Source organism: Hevea brasiliensis, chromosome 13 (assembly GCF_030052815.1).
Source record: "Hevea brasiliensis isolate MT/VB/25A 57/8 chromosome 13, ASM3005281v1, whole genome shotgun sequence".
NCBI lineage: Eukaryota > Viridiplantae > Streptophyta > Magnoliopsida > Malpighiales > Euphorbiaceae > Hevea > Hevea brasiliensis.
Window position 1 is genome coordinate 89,779,769 of NC_079505.1, and position 23,177 is coordinate 89,802,945.

The following is a 23,177-nucleotide window of genomic DNA, read 5'->3' on the forward strand; positions in this document are numbered from 1 at the left end:
ACATTCAAATGTCAAATCATGGTAGAGCAAAAAAAAAAAAAAAAACCCCATAAAGATCGAAACCTATTTATTGTTTTTTATTCTACTTCTATTACAGCAGTGCACTGCTCATCCTGGTCAGGATACCATATTTGTTTTGTCTGAGACAATGGGACCATAAAGAATGACAATGCACTGAAAGACAGTAAAAGAAGAGGAGGGGGTGGAGGGTGAGATGGGGGCGCGGGGCGGCGCGCATATCATTCGCGTTCTTATGACCTTAAAGCATATAACCACCTCATGTATCTTCACACTGTTCAACTACAGGATTTTTAATCCGGGAAATATTTGCTTCTCCTCATCCCTACAAAATAAAAAATAAATTTCAATTTACGAACATTTCAATATTGATCACTGATATGCAAGGAAACTGGCAAACACACACTTGCACAGAGAAATTACCTACAGCTTACTTTGAGCGACGTCTTGTTGCCTTCTTTGGTCGTCCCCTTCTCCGTTTTTGTTTTCCCTCATACCTTCATAATTGAGTTATTGTTATCTATTGCCAACTTAAGAACAAAAAGAAAATTCTTGTATGTGTAAACAAAGAACATTTCCAAAACCAAACAAATAAATATATAAAGAAACAACCAGAAAGTTAATTGAAAGAAACAAAGAGTTAGTCCAATATTTAGATTGAAGAAAATTCCCTAAGTCTATTAGACTATTTTTCTATTTGTTCTGAAATTTTTGTTGTCTCCATATGTATTCATTTATCTATTTGGGGACTCCATTTATGGTCAAGGAATCTGTTTTCAGTGGCTTGAGAAGCAGAAATAACAGAGGTTCAAGTGATACTCACTCGTTAGGCATTCCCCCTCGGAACAAATTTTCGCCACTTTCTTGCCCTTGCAGACCATAAATGATTGGAGAAGGGAGGGATGATTCCTGGTTTAATAAACAATTAATGCTCTTGCTCCTTTGACTACCATCACATTCACTAAGATTCTCTTTCTCAGGCATTAATGCAGTCTCTGTCTTTGCCAAGTTATCAAGCATTGATGTTGTGTCCTTCTTTGCCTCTTGCTCAGGCATTGTTGTTGTGTCTGCATTTCCCTCCATAACAGAAGCTTTTGCTTCCTTTACTGCTTCCATTCTTTCAATTTTCAACCGACGGTACATTCTTTTCTTTAATGGCAATTCCCTTTCTGGTTCAGAAATCCTCAGCATAGATTTTCAGTGAACTTTTCAATGATAAAATTGGAAGGAATGCAAGAGGAAAAGAAAAATAATAATGCTGCATGAGAAGCTTACAGAAATTCAAAATTCAAAAAGAAATTCAAAAGCACATAGAATGAATCGCAAGAAATAAGCTTCAAACTAACCAACTTCCTCCTCCTGGCACTAAGATGGGTAACTGACTTGATCATTTTTATTGAAACAACCTTTATTGGCCTATCTGGCTATATCCGTAAAGCCAAAGAGTTCTCTATTCTGTGCTTTTCAAACAACAAATGTGCCATTTCCACACTATGTTTAGTTGAATCAGCCCCATGACTTTCATGAAGGCAAAAGTATTTGCAGTTGTAAATGTCAAAACAGAACCTAAAAACTCTGAATAACTTCCAAAACATTAACAATACATAATGCTATAATATGCATCCTGTAGACACCATATTTTGGCCGACCTTCGAAGGCAAAGATCTTTTAAAATTGAAACTTTATTATCCGTTTTCGACCGATGTTCCAATCACAGGTAGCTTTTCCGAACTCACTGATCGCTCGTCCCTGGAACAAATCGATCTCACGCTCAAGTTAGATTGCTTTCCGATCTCTTGATCTTTATCAGATGAGTTCGAGTCAATTTTGAGTCTTCGGACCATCCAATCTTGCCTGCTATTGTTCTCCAATCTCTCTATGTATAAATATCGCAGAATTTCATTTGACTAATGTTGTGATCGGGCTCCTCACTTGAATTCCCCAGATATTCCTCAAAATGAAGTTAAGGTTTTTATCCGGTCTAATAATAGTTCCGACCTTAAAAGTTCAAACCAGTGTCAAATCTTGGCAATTCTAATATTCTAAAGTTCCATTTGGTATTTGGTCATGGCTCCGTCCAATCTCATGTTCGCGTGTAATGTTTTTCCGATCTCTCAGAGTAATTTGATATCTTTTGATTAATAGTCACTCTTAGGTTTAATATTCAACTGCATTCAATCAATTAAGTACTCAGACATTTTGGTTTGGATGCTTTCCGATCTTATCAAGAAATTGAAAATAAAAGACTTCAATTCATTTCAAAAATAAAATATATACAAGTCAATTAGCAAGGGGGGTCTTCTCCGCCCTGCGCCCCAGTTACATTCCTCTCTCCCTCCTCACCCTCGTGCTCTTCATCGCTGTCCTCTTCGGCCTCTGGGATGAGCTTATCCATCCAGAAGAAGTCCTCCTCAGGATAGCGCTTCTTTAGTTCGGACAGGAGATCGTTATGGGCGTTCACATATGCCCCAGCCTCTTTTGTAGTACTCTCCTCCTCCTTTGCTTGGAGCTCCTCCTCCTTCGCCCGAAGTTCCTCATAAAAATGAGCGAGATCAACAGATCGACCAGCCTAGGAGACTTCAAGTTCCCACTCTGCTTTAGCTATCCTCTCTTTGCAATGCTTCACCCGATCTTCCAGTTTGACGATGTAATCATTGGCAGTGGCGAGCTGAGCCTTCGCAGCTGATGCATCCTAGACCGCCTTAAGAATCTACTTCCTTAAAACGTGGGCTTTTTCTCTGATCACATGTTGATTTGCAATAGCCTCCAAGCCCAAACTCATTGTTTGAGTTAGAATATCGTCAATACTCTCCTCAGCCAACCGGTTCCGATCTTCATGGAAGCAGATGGAAGCGCCCATAACCTTGGCTAGACCAGGATTCCCTCAGGTGGAACGGTTTCTTTCCAGCGATTGGATAAGGAGTTGAGCTCCTCGGAAAAGCGTTCTAACAGTAGGGCCAGAAGACTCCCCTTCTACATTGAAAGAGATTGGAGGAGGCGGACATTCAATCTGCTGAGGTGGAGAAACGACGACCTCTACTTCCGATACCGGCTGCTCCTAAGGTCGAGGAGGGGAGAACGGTACTTCTACCAAGTCTCGTCGAGGTGTCTGAGTAGCGGTGGCAGTAGCCTCTTTCATCTCTCGTACCTTTCAAGAGACCTCCCTCTTTTGCTTGCGGCTCTCTTTGGAAGCGTTACCACCCGCCGTACCTACACAAAGAAGAAGTCAGTGAGTTTGCTAAGATTGAGAGACTAGAGATCTGGATTATACCAGTAGCAGGACCGAGGTCAGAAAGCTGAAGCTCGTAATCTTCGTCGGAGATCAGCCGCATCATCCACCATTTCAGTTCGGCCATGACCGCATCTAAGCACTAATATTTATGGGTGGCCGCTTGAGTTTTTAATTCTTTCACCATGGCGTCTTCGTTTTTATTTAAAGTAAGCTTCTTAGGGACTTGGAGGATCAAATAATTCCAATTACATGGGATCCCCTCAAAGCCGTTTCGATCCTTGCTCCTAAGGATGAAAAACCGATCCTTTCAGTTCTTCAGCGAAGAAGGGAGATCGATGAAAAGCCCGCAGTTCGGCTTTACCTGAAAGAACTAGAATTCGTCATCCTTTCTTTGGGCAAGCCTATGCAGCTCGGCAAAGACCTTAATCGTGGGCTCTAGTCTCTTGGCTAGGCAGAGGCCTCTGAAGGCTATTAAAGTCCGCCAGGAGTTCGGATGCACTTGAGCTACCGAGACATGGTGAAATTTTAGGACGGCCTTGTAAAATCCATCCAAGGGAAAACGGAGCCCGGACTTCAGCTGTTCCTCGTACACTATGATAAGATCGCCTTCTTCAAAGAAGTGATCGGCCCAAAGATCGCCATGGCATCTGATCAATTCAAAAGAGTCGATCCGCAAATTGTATTCTTGACTTATGGATTGGAGATCAGTTTCTCTAAGGACTGACGGCAGTTCATCAACTGGCAGGTTTTCCTTTCTAGAAGACATTCCTCGCTTTGGTCTGGTAGCCAGACCAGTAACCGGAATAATGGCTGTGCTGGATCGTCCGCTTGGTCTAATCGCGTCGCCTTCTTCCGAGGTCCACGAAATATGGACGGAAGGCAGGCTCGCAGCTCTCTGACCCTTGGTACCACTCATTTTCACAAAATAAAAAGGAAAATTTTTCGCAAGGTGTTTTGCGGTCGCCTGGACGAACACTCACCGAAGTGGGAAAAGTGAAGAGTCGCCACTTTAATTTTGAGGGAAATTAAAGAAAACCATTTGTGAAAGTAAATTAAAATGAAACCACTTCAAAAACAGAGATTCTAGGTTCGGGGTCCGTAAACGGGCGGGGAAGGTGTTAGGCACCCCACCTCGTCCCTTAACAAGGGTAAGCAGATTTAACTTCACGTTCTTTATAGCTAGGAGGGCTTGAATGGAAATGTTAATCCTTTTGACAAAAAAGAATATTTGATTTTTCACTAATCCGGATTACCCAGATACATAAGTAAATGAGACAACCTTAGTGAGTTGCTATTGTGTATTTGTTTTATTTTAGGGGGGATCATCTTACGTAATTGTTAAAATTTAATTTGGGAATCGGATAAGAACTCTCTTTCGATCTCCTTAAAATATTTATTAAAATTTTTAGGCTTGAGAATCAGATAAGAACTCTCCTCCGATCTCTTTTTAAATATTTATTAAAATTTTTAAGTAAAAATCGGATAAGAACTCTCCTCCGATCTCTTTTAAATATTTGTTAAAATTTTTAAATGATAACCGGATAAGAACTCTCCTCCGATCTCTTTTTAAATATTTGTTAAAATTTTTAAGTGAGAACCGGATAAGAACTCTCATCCGATCTCTTTTTAAATATTTGTTAAAATTTTTAAGTGAGAACCGGATAAGAACTCTCCTCCGATCTCCTTTAAATATTTGTTAAAATTTTTAAGTAAGAACCGGATAAGAACTCTCCTCCGATCTCCTTTAAATATTTATTAAGATTTTAGATTGAGAATCGGATAAGAACTCTCCTCCGATCTCTTTTATTTTAATAGGGGTCGGATAAGGACTTTTTCGATCCCTCGAAATTTGATTACAGCTACCCATCACGGAAGCCTAGAACTAAGGGTTCTGGCATTCAAAGATGCCGGGGCTCGGAATAAGGCTTCTTTTAACTCATTGGTTCCTTGTGACTAGTCAGGGGATACCAAACTGAATTTTCCGACCTTCCTATGTGGTCGCCTTACCAGTACCTTTTGATACCCGATCTATCTCATTTGTTTATCTTAAGGTTCGGTTTTACTCTGCCTTGTGACGTCTTACTCAATTGTCTTTTGTGTTATTCTAGTGATTCGGCCTTGCTATTTTCCTGACTTATTATTCAGACCGTTCAGTATTTTAAAGAGACCCTTAAGATACAGTTATCTACATTTTATCCAACCACTTATACGCTACTTGGGACTAGAAGATTTACATTCAGAAATAACAAAGATTAACAAAAAGAATGGACTAGTCAACAAGGAAGTAAACTCGAGAATAACCTTCTTCATGTTCTTTAGCGCAATATAAACTTGGAGAAAATTACATATATAAAAAGAACAAAGGAAATACGTAAAGTAAGAACGAGCACTTAATAAAACGGCAATATGAGCACTCGCCTGTAAGGAGTCGGACTTATTGAACTAACTACGGGATCACAGAACGTAATGGGGGCCGCGGGCTGGTAACCTGAAGACTAAGGTTCGCCTTGAAATGAAGAATACCTTGTTAAAATGCAGTCCAATCAAAATTATAACCAAGTATGAATGAAGTTGAGCTTGGACAACGGAAGTGGGAATAAAGATAACAAAGATAGAAAGTGAGAGTGTCACAGAATAATGAACGAACTGAAAATGGAGAGTTTCAGTATTCAGGAATCCTTTGCAAGAAAATACTTCAGAAAACTGGTTTCAAAAGTTTTTCTTATGAAAGCTCAAAAATAGCAGAGTAACGAGCTTAATTAAGTTTTAGAGTCCTTCCGCTATATTCACTATTCGTCCCCCTTTGAACAGTTTTTCATGCAGGTATTTATAGGAACCGGGTGCTCCCCATGGAGGGTCAGGATCTTTTTTGAGGGAGATGGAGGGTTAAGATTTTGAAGAACATGATCTAAGGCTCGGGAATTAAAGAGAATCAGAACGGACGACTGAGATCCCTTCCGGAGTATTTGTCCTTTTCTCTCTTCTAATCTGACGGCCCAAAATTTTCTTGTCAAGAGCGATCCAAGGGCTAGGAGTGAAAGGCGCTGATCTTGTCGTCTTCTTCTTCGATCTGAGGGCTCCGAGCTAGTCCTTACAAGTAAGATCAACAGTGGAAATTAGGATGTACAGCGCTGTCATGACGTAATCTAGCACATGTCAGTAATGCGGGCGATTCTGGGGCGTGCAGTGGAGATTTCGTCTGCGACGATTTAACTACCTCGGCCCTGATTATGACGATAATCAGCAGAAGCTGTCTTATTCTCTTTGTCTTCCTCCTTTCCGGTCTTTTCAACGTGATCTTTTTCCGATTTCTCATAACGGGCTCCTCTCTTCCAATCTCTCCTGACACGCTCCTTTTCCGGTCTTTCATGCCGACCTCCCTTCTTCCGACCTCTCCTACTCTGGTCTTTTTTTCATCAGGTCCGGTCCAGTCAAAGCATTTATTCCCTCAATTTCCGAGGCGTGCGCTTCGTTTTCTGCTTAGTAATAAATGCTCAGACCACCCCCTATATATATACCTTCAGCAGGAAACCCTTCCTCATTTGATTTTTTTCTCTTTCCTTCTCACTTTTCTTGTTCTAGCTGCTCCGGCAATAATTCCGGCCATGGTGACCACTTTTGATCTTTTCTCGATTATTCTCTTTGTTCCTTGTCTGAAAATTTACGATCCCGGTGATCGGAAAATCATGATAACCCTATCCGATGAAAGTGAGAGAACCGGACTAATTAACCGATCTGGATCGAGGACCTCGATCGTACCGGTCTCAAATCGTTCGTCCGATATAATCGGCAAATCGATTTCAGGCGAGAAGACTGCTAATATTCCCCTCAACACCGGTGACTGCTCTTTGGCGTTCATCTGGCTCCTCTCCACACTGGGTGTTCCGACAGCGGCTCGATTTCGAGCGGTAACTTTGATGACGACCTCTCTCACTCTCATGAGAGTCATAGTCCCCCCAGTCAGTCTCCTGGTCAAACACATCTTTTGACTCAGCCACGAGACTAGGCTTTGACATAGACCTTTTAGATAGGATGTTCCACCGATCTCTAAAGATCGCCCTTATGATGTAATCAGACCTTTAATGTAATCCGATCTCTAGAGATCGCCCAAATGATGTAATTTGACCTTTTGGAAATAAAATTTATTTTGTCAGTTATCACTTTATTATTATTACATTGATTATTCTCCGATCTCTGGTGAGTTTACCCTATCTGGTTTCCAACTGAACAGCTCTTATCCGATTCGTACTTCCAAACATTCGCCTTAATTAGCCGATCCCTAACTAGCTGATCTCTCCTTATGGAATTTTTGGAATATTCGTGAGACGTGTCAGAACAGCTGGCGAGTCCCACTACCCGATGCACTGCCTGGAACATCGTGAGCATTAAATGCTCTGACGAGTATAAATAGGGGTGGGGTTAGCCAGTTGCTCCCTTATGCCATTTTCAGTTTCTCGCGAACAACTTCAAAATTCTCTCGTTTTCTCAAGTTCTTCCGACACCGATCAGACTCCGGTAAGGGTTTTGATCTTTCTTTTAGTTTAAATTCCCTATTTCTTTTGAAAATGAGCGGCGCAGAGAGTCAGAGAGCGGAAAGCCCCCCTTCTGTTCAGTTCTCGTGGTCGTCCGATGAGGTAGAGATTGCTGGGCCAAGCGTGCGACCTGAACCGTCTAGGGTTTCTATACCAGCTCGGGGGCAAGCAGCACCATCAAGGCATGTACCTTCTTCAGGGAGGGAGAATCTTCCCATGGATGAGTTGCCATCAGTCCTTCAAGAAACCGATCTGCAGTCGTTCAGCCAAGAGTATAACATTCGGCCTGATTCCTACGAGTTGATTAAGTGTCACGGCGATCTTCGTACCGATCACTTCTTCGAGGAGAACGATATGATCGTGGTCTACGAAGAACAATTAAAGGCCGGTCTGCAGTTCCCTTTGGACGACTTCTTCAAGGAAGTTTTAAAATATCATCAAGTGTGCATCGCTCAAGTTCACCCCAACTCGTGGCGGATCCTAGTAGCCTTCCGAGGCCTTTGCCGAGCTAAGGGACTCCGTCCTACAGCTAAGGTATTCGCCGAACTGCATAGGCTGACTCGTCGAAAGGACGATGAGTATTGGTTCTTCCAGGCGAAACCCCATTGTGGACTTTTTACCGACCTGCCCTCCTCCCTGAAGAATTGGAAGAACCACTTCTTTATCCTGAGGAGTAAAATTCCGAACGGCTTTGAGGGCTTCCCTCGCAGCTGGCTGCACCAGGGCCCTATTCCGAAGCGCATCACCTTAAATAGAGAAGAAGGCCTGATGGTGATGGAGCTGAAAGATCAGGCGGGCAGAGAGAAGTTCTCTTGTTTGGACGCAGTTACTGCCGAACTGCATCACTGGACAATGGAATTGATCACCGGCGAAGATCGCGGGCTTCAGCTCTCTGACCTCGGCATCGGTATTTTCTATATCTTAGACCTTTGGACCTTAGCTATCTCACTGACCTCTTCTTTGTGCAGGTATGGCAAGCGGCGAAGCCTCTAAGGAGAGCTGGAAGTGAAAGAGAGAAGTCTCCCAGAAAGTGCGGGAGATGAAGCGATCCGAACTGCTCCAGACACCCAGGCATGAAGCTGAGGAAATGCAAGGGGGCTCATCTTAACCTTCGGGGCAGCCGATCCCCGAGGTAGAAGTGATCCGATCTCCTCCTCGCCAAGAAGAGCCGCCTCCAGCTCCTCCAGTCTCCTCAGGTGTGGAAGGGGGTCCTTCTCAACCTACCACACGGACCCTCTCCCGCGGTGCTCAAGTGCTGATCCATTCCTTTGGAGAAGAACCGAACTGTTCGAGAGAATCCGGGTTTGGCTAAAGTTCTGGGGGCTTCTATCTGCCTTCGGGAGGATCGGGACAGGCTGTCTCCGGACAATCTTGATGACATCCTGACCCGCTCCATGAGCCTAAACGTGGAGTGCTTAGTGAATCAGCATATCGTCCGGGAGAAGGCTCACCGCCTGGGTAAGGAGGTCGAGAAGATGGGTCATGAAGTGGCTTCCCTCCGATCCCAACTCTCATCCGCTCAGAACTACATATCTGAAATTGAGGGGCGGATGAAGTTCTACGAGGACAAGCTGGCCGAGCAAGCTCGTGTTCTAGCCGAGCGAGATCGTGTTCGTGAAGAGATTCAGGCGCTCCGGGCTGGTGAAGTTGCTCAGCTCACTGAGGAGCTCAAAGCGAAAGAGGAAGAGGCGGTGACAAGGGAGGCCGGCGCTTATGTGAATGCTCACAAGGATCTCCTGGCCGAGCTCAAAAATTGGTACCCCGAAGAGGACTTCTCTTGGATGGTAGATCTGGCTCCCCAGGACGAGGGTGAGGATAGCGAGGAGGAGGCTGAGGGTGGGAGAGGAGATGAGCAAAATGTAGATCAGGCTGGGGGTGATCCTCCAGCCGAATGACTTGTACAAACTTTAATATGAAATGAAATTCGCTTTTTGTTCAGTGAATGGATGTGATCGGAAAATCTCTAAATTACTTAAGCACTTGATTGTCTGAGCATATTAAAACAACTAAAGGTGATTATTAATCTAAGTGTAAGAGGTCGGAAAACACCATAAGCATAAGATCGGCAGGGAACCAACGCTAAACAAGACTTAATTTAAAATTGAAATTTTGGCTTGAGTACTTAAGATCGGGATCGCCATTAAACCGGATTGGAACCTTAACTTGATTATTCTTAAACTTTTAAAATGAAGATTTAGTGCTGGTTCAGTTTCGTCTGACGAGAGAGATCGGGAATGTAATTGACTATTCAGGAGATTTGACAATTGGTTTGAGAGATCGGCAAGGCTTTAAATGACAAGGGGACTTAGTATTGATTTGATTCCTTTTGAGGAGAGGTCGGAAATGTGATTGTTCGGTAAAGAGAGATCGGAAATGTAATTGGCTGGCAAAGGGAGACTTAGTGCTGGGGATCAGTTTCGAAATTTATTGATTTTGGGGATCGGCCAAAATATGATGTCGACAAAATTAACTGAGAAAAGATCAAAACCCTTACCACAGTGTGAATCGGTACCTGAAAACTTTAGAAAATGAGGGGAAGTGTTGAAATCGCTAGGGGAAGGTCTGAAAATGACATAAGGAAACAAATGACTCACCTTTCCCCTATTTATACCAGTCTGAGCATTAAATGCTCACGAAATCCCAAGTGACGTATCGGTTAGTAGGACCGGGCCGCCTTTTTGACACGTCACAAGAAGATTCCAGAAACATAGTAAAAAAATCGAATAAATGAGATCAGTCAACTAAGGTCATCGGATTGAACAAATTTCCAAACCCACATATCGTCTAATGGCGATTCGCCTAGGGATCAGATCGAGTACACTTATCGGAGATCGGAAAAATAACCAATGCAATAACAAAACAAAAACATTCAAGTAAAAATTTCATTTCATTTCCAAAAGATCAGATTACATCATTTGGGCGATCTCAAAAAATCATATTACATCATTTGAGCGATCTCAAAAGATCTGATTATATATCATTTGGGCGATCTTAAAAGATCAGCACTACATTCTACCTAGCTTAATACTACTCCGAAGCCCAGAATGCTGGCCTATGTCAAAGCCTAGTCTTGTGGCTGAATAAAAAAATGTGTTTAATCAGAAAGCCAGCAATAAATACTGGGCAGATGTGCAGCTCAGGTGGGGTGACTATGACTCTCGTGATATTGAGCGACGCATTGTTGATGTCATCGACCAGAACCGAGCTGCAATCGGGACCCTCGAGATGGTAAGGAACCAAGTGAACTTAAGAGGCGGTCACCGATATTAAGATTGAAATTAGCGGTCCTTTTGACAGAGATCAGTCTACGAGTTATGCCGATGGGCCGATCCGAGATCGGTGCGTTAATTAGTTTTGACCTTGATCAGTTAATTAGTCCAGTTTCCTCACCATCATCGGATGACAACCTCATAAACCTCTGATTACCGGAGTTGCTCATTTTCGGGAAATGAATAAAGAAAGCATTCAAAAAAAAATTAAAGTGGTTGTCATAAGAAGTATTCTTGCCGAAAAAGCTAGGAACTGAAGAATGAAACATTGAAGGTTCACCGGAGAAAGTTGTCAATATGCAAAGGAAAATCCCTCGGCATATATAGAGGGCTTCGGCATTTATTGCATACAGAACCCGAAGCGACGCATCAGTAACTGAAGAATTTATTACTTTGAACAATGCAAGTTAGATAGAGAGGAAAGATCAGGAATGAGAGAGATCGCGAAATAAGAGGGGACCCGATGCAAGAGATAGAGATCGGAATAATGACCCTAAAAGGGAATGGTCATAATGGAAAGATCGGAAAAGCAAGGAACGACACGTAAGATCGGAGAACTCAGGGAGTTGAATAACTACCGATCATGGCTTTTAATTAGCTTCTCCCACCGTTAGATACGAGTTAGTCAAAGCATTGCAGGCGTGATCAGATCCTCACCGCACATCTCATTTGCAAGGACACCCTCCTAGCCGCCAGATGCCAAAACAGTTAAAGCAGCCCTGTACATCCCGATCTACACCGTTGATTATAATTGTAAGGATGGATCTGGAGCCCTCAGATCAAAGGCAGATGACAGATTCGATGCCTTTTATTCCCAGCCTTTGCATCCATTTTGCAAGGCGAGACCCTTGACTGTTGGATTAAGGGGAGAAAGGACAAATATTCTGAACGAAATCCTGACCCTCCATTTTGATTCTCTTTAATTCTCAGACATCAGATTATTTTCTTTTGAATCTGAGCCTTCCGTCTCCCCCTAATAAGATCCTGACCCTTCATTTTGGACACCCATTCCCTATAAATACCTGCATGCAACACTGTAGAAAAGAGAAGGTGGTGATTATCGTGGAAAGACTCTAAATTCTGATTCAATCTTACTACATTGCCATTCGAAGCTCTCAAAGTTTTGAGAAACTTTAGAAATCAGTTTTCTGAAGTATTTCATCTAAAAGAGCTCTAAATCCTGCGATTTTCATTCTCAGTACCTGTGCACTACCCTGTGAAACCATCCTCACTCCGCCTCATTCCCACCGCCCTAGTATCTGTGCATAACCCTCCGAGCTCAACTTCGTTCCGATCTATTCCCATTACCTCGGGTAAGCTCAAGTCCTTCGGCCGTTAGCTTTCACCTCTCCAAGATTTGTGGATACCGGAGTCAGCTCGCCTGTCTCCTCAACTTTCCACAGGTAAGCGTCTAAACTGTCATTTTGTTGAATACCATTGGTTTGTTTTCTCTAGTTTTCTTTTAAAGTTTCTTTTATATCCAGTCACACTAAATCTCAGAATAGGTTATCTAGGCCCTATAGTTATTTCCTGTGCCTTATTTTTCTATTTATTCATAAACTCCATTTATCATCACCTAGTTTTCATTCCTTTTGAGAGTAGACGTTCGAGTCATCAGCGACTCGTAAATACTCTAAAAAATATAGGCAGGAGTACTTTACCATGAGAGTTTTTGGTCTGAATAAATGAAAAATGATAAAGGAAGATAGATGTAACAAAGGTCGAATAGGTTGGAAACAAGATTAGGTCAAACAAATAAGTTATGAGATTGGGTCTTGGAACGAACCCAGCCGATAAGACAATAGATCGGGAATCGAGATAAGTTCGAATCTCGGGCAAGCGACTAAAAAGAGATTGGATGTCGCAAATCAAAGAGTTCTGATAAAGCGATAATGCGGATGATCGGCAAGGAGTTCGGCCTATCATCCGCCATCTAGTTATGAGGTCCCGTAGGCTAGGAAAAGCTTTACACAGGGGTTTCCTGTATCTTCGGTACTTCATTCCTCAGCTCAAAGTTCTTATAAAACGCCATTCTAATAAATATATTAAGAGATCAGGGGAGAGTTCTACCCGAACTCAGCCTAATTTTTAACACAACATATTAAGAGATCGGGGAAAGTTTTACCCGAACTCCGCCTAATTTTTTTAACGTAACATATTAAGAGATCGAGGAAGAGTTCTTACCCGAACTCAGCCTAATTTTTAACGCAATATATTAAGAGGTCGGGAGAGAGTTCTTACCCGAACTCAGCCTAATTTTTCAACGCAACATATTAAGAGGTCGGGGGAGAGTTCTTACCCGAACTCAGCCTAATTTTTCAACACAACATATTAAGAGATCGGGGGAGAGTTCTTACCTGAACTCAGCCTAATTTTTTTTAATGCAACATATTAAGAGATCGAGGGAGAGTTCTTACCCGAACTCAGCATAATTTTTTAACGCAATATATTAAGAGATCGGGGGAGAGTCCTTACCCAAATTCTCAGCTAGAATATTAAAAAAAGTATATAGAGATCGGGGGAGAGTTCTTACCCAAATTCTCGGCCAAAATCTTAATAAAAAATATAGAGATCGGGGGAGAGTTCTTACCCGAAATCTTCCGCTTAAAATTTTAACAAAATACACTAAAAAATCGAGAAAGAGTTCTTACCCGAATTTTCTTAACTTAAATTCAAACTAAAATATACTAAGAAATTGGGGGAGATTTCTTACACGAAGCTCTCGAATTAAATGCTTAATATACCAAAGGATCGGTGGGAGAGGTCTTCCCAAAGTATCCCGAATACTAGGTTGAGGCTCGATGGAGAGTTCTCCTCACGGTACTCATATTTATAGGACAAAAATTTTCCCCCTGAGATTATCACAACTTCAGTATTCAAATTAACCCCCAATAAAAATCCATTACACAATACCTATTCACTGAAGGGTCATCTCATGTACTCGTGTTCTTGGGCAACCCAAAATAGTGAAATATCAAATATTCCTTTCATCCGTACAAAGGATTAACAACATCATTCTAACCCCTAAATTATCAATTTATAAAGAGCATGACATTAAATCTGCTTACCCTCGTTGAGGGACGAGGTGGGGTGCCTAACACCTTCCCCACCCGTATACGGACCCCGAATCTAGAATCTCTGTTTTTGAAGTGGTTTTGATCTTTACAAACGGTTTTCTTTAATTTCCCTCAAAATTAAAGTGGCGACTCCTTACTTTTCCCACTTCGGTGAGAACCGTCCGGCTACCGCAAAGTCCTTGCGACACATCCAAAATTTATAGCAGCTTGTGAATTTTACTTCACATGATTTTAGAATATGTGATAGATTAGCACAACTCTTTGACAATGTTACATAAATGCTCATGACACATATGCAGACACTATAATTCTTTATACATCCAACCATTGTGGCCATAAAGCTACATTTAGGGAACAACATTCGATCGGTTTGGTTCCAAACCGAACCGAATACCAAAAATTGAAAAAATGAATCACTTAAAAATATAAACCGAACCGAACCGATCACATAAAGAGAACCGAACCGAACTAAACCGAAAAATATCGATTCGGTTCGATTCCGTTGCATTACCTTTTTACATTAGTTTTAGATGAACTGACGAAACATATACAAGAGAGTATTCCTTGGTGCATGATGTTTGCGGATGATATTGTTCTGATAGATGAGACACGAGGAGTCAATAGAAAGTTAGAACTTTGGATAAGTACTCTAGAGTCAAAGGGTTTTAAGTTAAGTAGAACGAAGACAGAATACATGCATTGCAAGTTCAGTGAAGGCTAAACTGGTGATAGGGAAGGAGTTAGTTTGAATGGAGTGATACTATCCCAAAGTAATCACTTTAAATATCTAGGTTCAGTCCTTCAAGTAGATGGGGGATGTGAGGAGGATGTTAGTCATAGGATTAAAGCCAAATGGTTGAAGTGGAGACATGCCACGGGAGTTTCATGTGATCGTAAGATTCCTAATAAATTGAAAGGAAAATTTTATCGTACAGCTATACGACCGGCTATATTATATGGTAGTGAGTGTTGGGTACTGAAAGAGTCGTATGCATCTAAGATAAGAGTTGCAGAGATGAGAATGTTAAGGTGGATGAGTGGCCATACTAGACTAGATAAAGTTCGTAATGAGAGTATTAGAGAAAATGTAGGAGTGGTGCCAATTGAAGATAAGTTGAGAGAAGGGAGATTGAGGTGGTTTGGTCATGTGAAGCGTAGACATACGGAGGCTCCAGTTAGACAAGTAAAGCACATTAGGTTAGAGGATACAAAGAAAAAAAGGGGTAGACCTAAATTGGCTTGAAGGAGAGTAGTACAACATGACTTGGAAGCATTACACATTTTTGAGGATTTAACCCAAAATTGTTCAAAGTGGAGAAAGCGAATCCATAGAGCCGACCCCAAATTTTTGGGATAAAAGCTGAGTTGAGTTGAGTTGGGTTGGGTTATGCATCTTGAGCCTTGAGGCTTATGCATCTTGGGCTGAAAAATTATTTGAGGCATTTTACTATTCGGTTTAATCAGTTTAACCGATAAAAAATCGAACCGAATCGAAAATCGAATATGTTCAAATTTTCAAACCGAACCGAACCAAACCGATAAAACTAAAAAACTGAACTGATTGAACCGAAATGGCTCGGTTCAGTTCGATTTTTCGGTTCACACCGAAAACTGCACAGCCCTAGCTACATTCATTGAATGAGCAAATCATGTTGGATATTTATAATGTGGATTCTGCATCAATCAGAATGAAGAGTCAAGTAGCTGATGTTGCTCTCATTACAAGGGAAGTTGTAGTTCACCTGGTCGAAAAGAAGTTGCTTGCAGTGCAAGGACAATATTAGCTGAAAACCTGGACCTATCTTCTTCCCTATTATTTCACAAAAAATGTAAAAATCTGTTTCATACTAATGGACCAACAGCTGATAAAGTTTGTCATCAAAATTTAAGCCTCCAAAGCAAAAATGAGAGAATTCATTCTTAAATTCTTTTTCATCAACAAAAGAAAGTTTTTGAACATGAAATATAGATTGAAGGATATATTCATAAATGAACCAAATTGAGAAACTCAAAGATGTTAAGGGTACATTAACAATAAATAACTAGAATATATGCGTGTCCTCCAAAATAGTTTTAATAATTAGTTTGTATACGAACTGATACGATATGACAGGAATAGAAAATGACAATAAGAATAGAACAAGTTCACCTATCAAAAGTCCCAGATAAATTTGATTTCCTGCCTCCATTGACAGTTTCTTCAATTTTTGGGGACACCTAAAGCACATATGCCAAAAACAAGCTATTGTAAGATATTTTTGTACATGCTAATCTTTGTCAATTAAATCAAATTCAATCAAGCACCATTAAGCCCAAGAAAAGGAAAATTGACGACAACAGAATCAATGATGAAACCAAAGGGGGCTTTCAAACTTAGATTAAATGCTTGAAAAAAGAAGAGGTCAAATGAAGGACTAATTACATGGCTAGGCCTCTTCAACATATAATTCTCTTTTCCAATTTTCTTTTCTACATGATTTAAGGATTTTGTTTCATCAGCTAGTGCCAGCTGCGACTGATCATGCAATTGCATTGCCTGAGTTTCTCGATCTGAAGGTTTTCTCAGTGGGCAGGATGACCATTTAATGAGCCGATTCACCTCTTCAACCAAGAATCGATCATCGAAGCATCGACCTCGTGAAGAAAAATAAGCAGACCTTGAAACTTCTTCAGGTGGCAGAGGTAGCAATGAACAGGACATCCGGCTGTTTCGAATTCTCATTTCAAGAATTGAGAGGAATTATATGAAAACAAAAGATGATTGCTTACAGATCAGATTGTGAAAGGGACGCTATGGCGGTGACTGCTAAAGACTATCTCAACTGGCCCTTACAAAATATGGAAAAAGAGAGTCCCAATCTGTCCGTTGCATGGAGGTCGTCAGGTCAGCAGCTACGTGGAGCTCTGTTCTGCTGCATTCATTGCACGTGCAGTAATTAGCCATTTTCAGTTTGGGACTAACAAGGGTAGACGACAGTGTGCATGAAATTATGTGTACTCACGTGTCAAAATCTTGAGAAAGATTAGATTGATCTCATCTTCAAGCTCACTCTCTTTTCAGAATGAACTGGTCTTCTCCTCCACCAAGCTTCCTTGTGGAAATTTCTTTCAACATTAACTCAACTTGGAGACTATATTCACTTTGGAAACAAATTAATCATGTGCATAACAAATTGTATGGATGAAATTAAAAGAAAAATGATAACCTGATGTATGACGATATTTATGGAGTTAGGAAATTAATTGTTCAGATAGGAAACATACCAGAAATGGACAAGATGATCAAGAAAGGTGAGAAGGAAAGAAAAAAGAATGTGCATATCGGCATATCCTGAAACGATATTGTTCTGCATTCTGACCACAAAAATTTTAGTAAGTAAACTCAAAATGGTGGAATTTGCAAGATTATTCCATATATCATTTCTTCACTATTGAGAATCAAAAGCACAAAAAAGGATTATTGAAAATAAAAAGGAATTTCACACCTAAAAAGAAATTTTGATGCATTAAAATGAAAATATGACAGCTCCTAGGCCAAAAACAACAGCACAACACTACCTTGGCATGACAAAGCACATCAGCTGGCTCTGCAATCCAAAGTACATTATCAGTAAATTTGGAATTGCTCTGTATTACAAATCACGCATTCTGGCACATGAAAATAATCATATTTTGTTATACGAAGTTAATATTAGACTATCTTTTCATGCACCGTATAAGGTATGGCATGGCAAAATTTTTTGGCAGTTTCTATTTACATGCTCAACATCACCCTAAAACAATCTTATTTAACTTGGATACACCCTCCAATCTAGAGATTATACAGAGTAGCTAAGACAGTTAAAAAACCATTTTTTTACATTAAAGGTTCAAATGGTCATTGGGCTATAACAATAAGTACAAAGAAACTGCCTCGTCATTTTTATTTTAGATTCTTACAGGTGTAAAACTTGTGTATGCTATGCTGAAACTATCCCCTCTCAATTCAGATCTACCAAAGGTTTGCAAGAAATACAAGTTATAATTCCAATGAAAATTTAGAGATGCCGAGAAATAATGGTATAATCAAATGGTATGCCGAGAAAGAACGGTATAATCAAATGGTCCTCCTCACATTCCTTTTGCATGAGCAGTAAATGGAGATCCAGATGGAGGGCATCAAAGAAAAAAGGGACGCACCAGTTCAGTGGAAACCGAAATGATAGATGTGTATGCTATCTTAAGGCAACACTTTCAGCCCAATTAAGTCCAAACCATTATCATTCTCCAGTTATACTGTAATTATTCACAATTCAAATAGTTAAAAGTTAGTGTATTCTAAATTTCTAGTTGCAAAAATAAAATTATGTATTCAAAATGGGTATCAAATTACTTGAATATAATATGAAATCACAGTCAACATTTCTAGTTACGCCATATGAGGTTAAATTCTCAAGGATCATTTAAAAAATTGCAGTTAATAACTGTACAAGCAATCGAGTCATATAATATGTGTGTGTGTGTGTGTGTGTGTGTGTGTGTGTGTGTGTGTGTGTGTGTGTGTGTGTGTGTGTGTGTGTCTGCAGACCATGAGTGCACGGGTGTAAGCATGGTGATAAAACCATTCCAGTTTATCCTGGGAAGCTGATAAAATCATAGAGTGTGTTCATCAGAATTAGAAATTAATGAGATGCCAATATTGGGATTTGTTTGGGAAGAGCAGAAAATGGGACAGAGGGCCCACAAATTTGTTTCTTCTTATATAAGCCCTGCATCTTATTTCCCCCTCCCAAACAAAGCCTTCTAAAAGCAGTCAAGATGTTGGGAGAAATGAAATTGATGAGTAAGATGATGTACTAAAGAACATTGACACTCAAAGAATCACAAATGTAAAGGATGAACCTGACTGAAAATTATAATATGCTTGGGGCAACAGGGTGGATGAAGAAAAATAGAGAGATTCATGATATCGCTGTAATGTTTTATTCTCTACCTAAAAGGATGTGCAAATTCTAATAGCATAACTGTTACATGGAAAATTTAACAGGTGCAGCCTCTTTTCATTAGTTTTTTGCCAAAAGATTTTAAAGCATCCATCCCATCCCTGCATTGCTCTTCACATGAGGCCACATGAAAAAATAACAAAAGCATGAGAGAAATTACATATTCTGAAAAAGTTTAAATCTAAAGGAAGAGATGAAAGAAAGAAAAATAGTTATAAGGTAGAAAAACAGAGCAAAATAATCAGACTACAGTTACAGTTTTGAAATTACTAATTGACAAGAAACTGGTGAATCTTTTGGAATAACTGAATCTATCTCTAATATAATTTTTACAGAGTTCCTGTAAATACAATTCCACCTTACATCCTCCATAATTTATTATAAAGACAGAGACTTAGGGGAAAAAATAAATAAATTACAGATCCATTGCTTGTAAAGGGAAAACCAAAAACAATTCTTGTACCTACTAAACAGTGAAACCAAGGAGGAAAAAAGAACTGCAAAAATTTGGAAAGAGAATGAGTTTCTCTTTCTTTTTGAGATGTCTACATGAATATTACTGATGTTACTTGTTCTGAGTAGGGTTTGAAAGGCTTGGTGGTGCCTTTCTCAAACTTGTCTCCAAAGAATTATGGAGATCTTTAATTGCTCCACTTAGATTGACTTTGTTGGATGAGAATGAGGAGATAGATGCTAGTAGTCTCCTAGGTTGATTGCCATTTCCCGTATGGATCTCCCTCTCACAGTGGAGGAGAGACAGTAGAGAACACGTGAGAATATGAATAAGAATCAAGGAAGCAAGAACTAAAGTCCTACTAGTTCTCATGTTTTTCTTTTGGAAAGAAGACGAAACAGGTTATGTTTTGGAGGTAGGACATATGATGATATCTTTTCCAGGAAGGCGGCAGTGGATTTTTACAGATAGTTCGCACTCAAGTCTGACTAGGTTTAATATATAGATGCTACTTAACAACACCGACATTCTCAACAGACTTTGTTTGGTAACTACGGACGAATAAGTAAGATTATAGGCAGAGACTTTACACCAACCAAACTTACTTACACTGTTAAAAAGGGTAGATTTAATCAATCTCAAAACAGGGTCAGCAATAATTGGAACAAGGATATCCCTAAACTCAAATTTATGCAAATGTATGATTATGGAAAGTCATTCAGGCAGAGGAAAGTAACAATGACAGTGAGACAGCAGGTCAATGAGGTATCCCAGAAGTGCATGGGAGGAATTCACTTATATGCATGTTTAAACTAGTAGAAACATGATTGGTCCCTGTAACAATTTCCTTGTGACGTATAACTTCGGAGATTTCTTAATTTTATCATCATTTTAGTGATGGTCCTTTTATTCTTTAATTGGTTGGAACTTGGAAGTAGCTAATCATGTGATACTGAATAGAGTATTGTATTTATCTGACTTCTGTGCAGACCCTCCAAATATTAAGCATAATTTCTCATGTGATAAGTTACATGAGATTAATTCAGTCATCAATTTTCTGTCCTTCATTGTTTAATAAAAAAACTAAATGGTTATGCACCTCAATTTTAGGGTAACAAATACAGCTAAAGTAGGTCAGCGAACCTGCTTTCCACAGCATAAATCAGCCTATATTCTTCTAGGAAAAAAGCCTTATTTCTCTTCCACCTCTTATCTGGTAGGACTTACCATTTTGACCTGGGTTCTATCAAAATTTTCCCCAAAGATGATCCCTATCACTGACTCTTACAAAGCTTAAGTTGATTTATAAACCTGGAGTCAATGCTATATGCCTCGTGGCTAAAATAACATATTAACCTTTTGCACGCACTAAATTTAGCTGGCTTGTCAGCCTTTGACAAATGTTTTTTGGATTCATAAATATATTTGAATTCAAAATTACCCTCATGGCCACTTATTTTTTCTCAGTATAAGAGATGGATTTAATTTAGAACATAGATTTAAAACATTACGGCATAGTAAAAGAAGTATCCACCTGTTCAAGGTCCATCAGCAATGTTTGAAACATCATAGAGGAAGATATTCTTCCAAACTTAGCAATCCTTCAACCATTAAACCGTGTGATTCAGCATCACTGCTTAGTTACTTCACATTATTCAGCTTATTCGAAGTGCTTTATTCATACAAATTTCAACCTCATCGCCATGGGTAGAAGAGAGGTAATCATAGAAGCTAAAGAAGAAATTATATTGCAAGATATGATCAAGGAGTTTGAATAAGTGCTGTGATGGTTTCATCATCTTTGATAACAAAGTGCATGTGGACTGCAGATTTTGTGTAGAAGAAACAAGTTTTCTGTTAACAGGATCAGAATAGAAGATACAATACTAACTTTCACATTACTTGAATGAAAGATCACCGTAAAATTTGTCCATAAATGGCACAATCATGCATGTATATAATGCATAACTTGAAGTATTTGGGAAAACATTGAGAAGATTTCACTCATTAAAGGCGCCGATCCTGGATCTAACAATATTACTAAAAGTTCACTAAAATGATAAACCACTATTTACTAAAAGGTTACTATCCCAACATGGTCAACAGAGGACAGTCCCTTCCATGGGTGTTTTCAGTTGCCTTTAAACTATTTACATATCAGTATAATATAACAACCTCAAATGCGAAAACTTTCTATCGATGATCCTCTACTTGCTGTCTCTATTCCTCCAATTCCTTGAAATAAATTAACCATTCTTAAATCCCCTATGAAAATCAAATAATATACTTAAGTGTTGCAGAATCCAAAAGTATTCAGTTTCTGATACTATTTTCCAACGCATATGTAACACATCACCTCAGATATCTAAAACAGATTCAACTTTCGAACACATAACGATAACTAAAACTTACTGATTTTTCTTCAAGGAATAAATCAATTATACAGTGCAAAAAGTACATGGTTTTTCTACCATGTCTCATTCAGCTTTCTCATTATATGACAACATCGAAGCATAAGCAGTCATATTTTTCACTTTCCCATCATCTGATAATACCGAATTATTTTCCTTCCAAACAAGACTACTAAAACCAAACAGTCGAGCAAAACAAGAAAGCAACTGCTCATGGATTACTTCATCAGAAGGAAGCGCAGTAACTGTCTCCCTTCTCAAAGCTGTAACTTCTTTATCCACAATCCCACAAGGTACGATATGCTTAAAATAGCTTAAATCGGGATCAATGTTGAATGCCAATCCATGAGAGGTGATTCCAGATGATATACGAACTCCAATTGCACCAATCTTTCTATCTGCAACCCAAACCCCCGTCTCACCCTTTTGTCCAACACAAGCTTTGAAGCCATACAGTGATGCCAATTCAATCATAGTTAATTCAAGTTTCTCCACATAATTCCGTGCACCAAGTCCAATCTCACGATGGGAAATAATGGGGTATAAAATGGCCTGATGGGGACCTTGATATGCAATGTCACCTCCTCTTTGTGTATAGTGAAGTTCAGCTACTAGCTTCTGGAGTTCAGATGTGGGGATCAATAGATTATGATCAGTCCGCCGTTTGCAAAGGGTATAAGTGTTTGGATGTTGCAGTGACAAGAGTGTCTCTGGAATTTTATGAGCTTTTCTATCAGAGACCAGCTTTCCCTGCAATTTCAGAGCCTCCAAGTAGCTGAACGTTCCCAGTTTCCAAACCTGAAGGCTTCGTGAAGATCTCATTCCCTGCAAACCATGAAATAATTAAATTCTTTGTCCAATGCGGAACCAGGTATATGATTCGCCTATTTCAGTTTTATAGATCCCCAAACTAAGAAGGAGAAAGAGCTACCAACAAAAGCAAATATTCAAATCTCAAAATAATATTAACCAGACAAAAGGAATACATTATTGAATATTTGAATACGTTTTTTAGAGCATTTTACACTTGAAAAGAATATTATAATGTATTAATTTTTTTTTTTATATTTTTCTCCCCCGTCACTTATTTCAAAAAATATATTTGTCTTTTAATTAATAAAAATATTTTATGTACACAAATTCAAACATTTCAATAATAAAAAAAAAATTCATTAGAAAATTAAACAATAATAATAATAACT

At 39.6% G+C, this 23,177-nt stretch overlaps 1 protein-coding gene across 4 annotated transcripts; it reads right to left on the reverse strand.

Annotated features, from left to right (window-relative positions):
* Nucleotides 1-52: 52 nt before the first annotated feature.
* LOC110661988 (octanoyltransferase LIP2, mitochondrial) lies at nucleotides 53-22,923 on the reverse strand. Of its 4 annotated transcripts, none has more exons than XM_058132848.1 (7): nucleotides 17,393-22,923; nucleotides 17,131-17,216; nucleotides 16,551-17,040; nucleotides 16,278-16,345; nucleotides 842-1,187; nucleotides 446-515; nucleotides 53-343 (listed from the first exon to the last, which is right to left on the reverse strand). In XM_058132848.1, exon 1 carries the CDS (start codon nucleotides 22,795-22,797, stop codon nucleotides 22,042-22,044), a length of 756 nt encoding a protein of 251 aa, XP_057988831.1. In that variant the 5' UTR covers nucleotides 22,798-22,923; the 3' UTR covers nucleotides 53-343; nucleotides 446-515; nucleotides 842-1,187; nucleotides 16,278-16,345; nucleotides 16,551-17,040; nucleotides 17,131-17,216; nucleotides 17,393-22,041. The 4 variants fall into 4 exon arrangements, with proteins under 4 accessions (XP_057988831.1, XP_057988829.1, XP_057988832.1 ...); XM_058132846.1 differs by having other exon boundaries at nucleotides 442-515; XM_058132849.1 differs by lacking the exon at nucleotides 842-1,187.
* Between the last annotated feature and the right edge of the window lie 254 nt (nucleotides 22,924-23,177).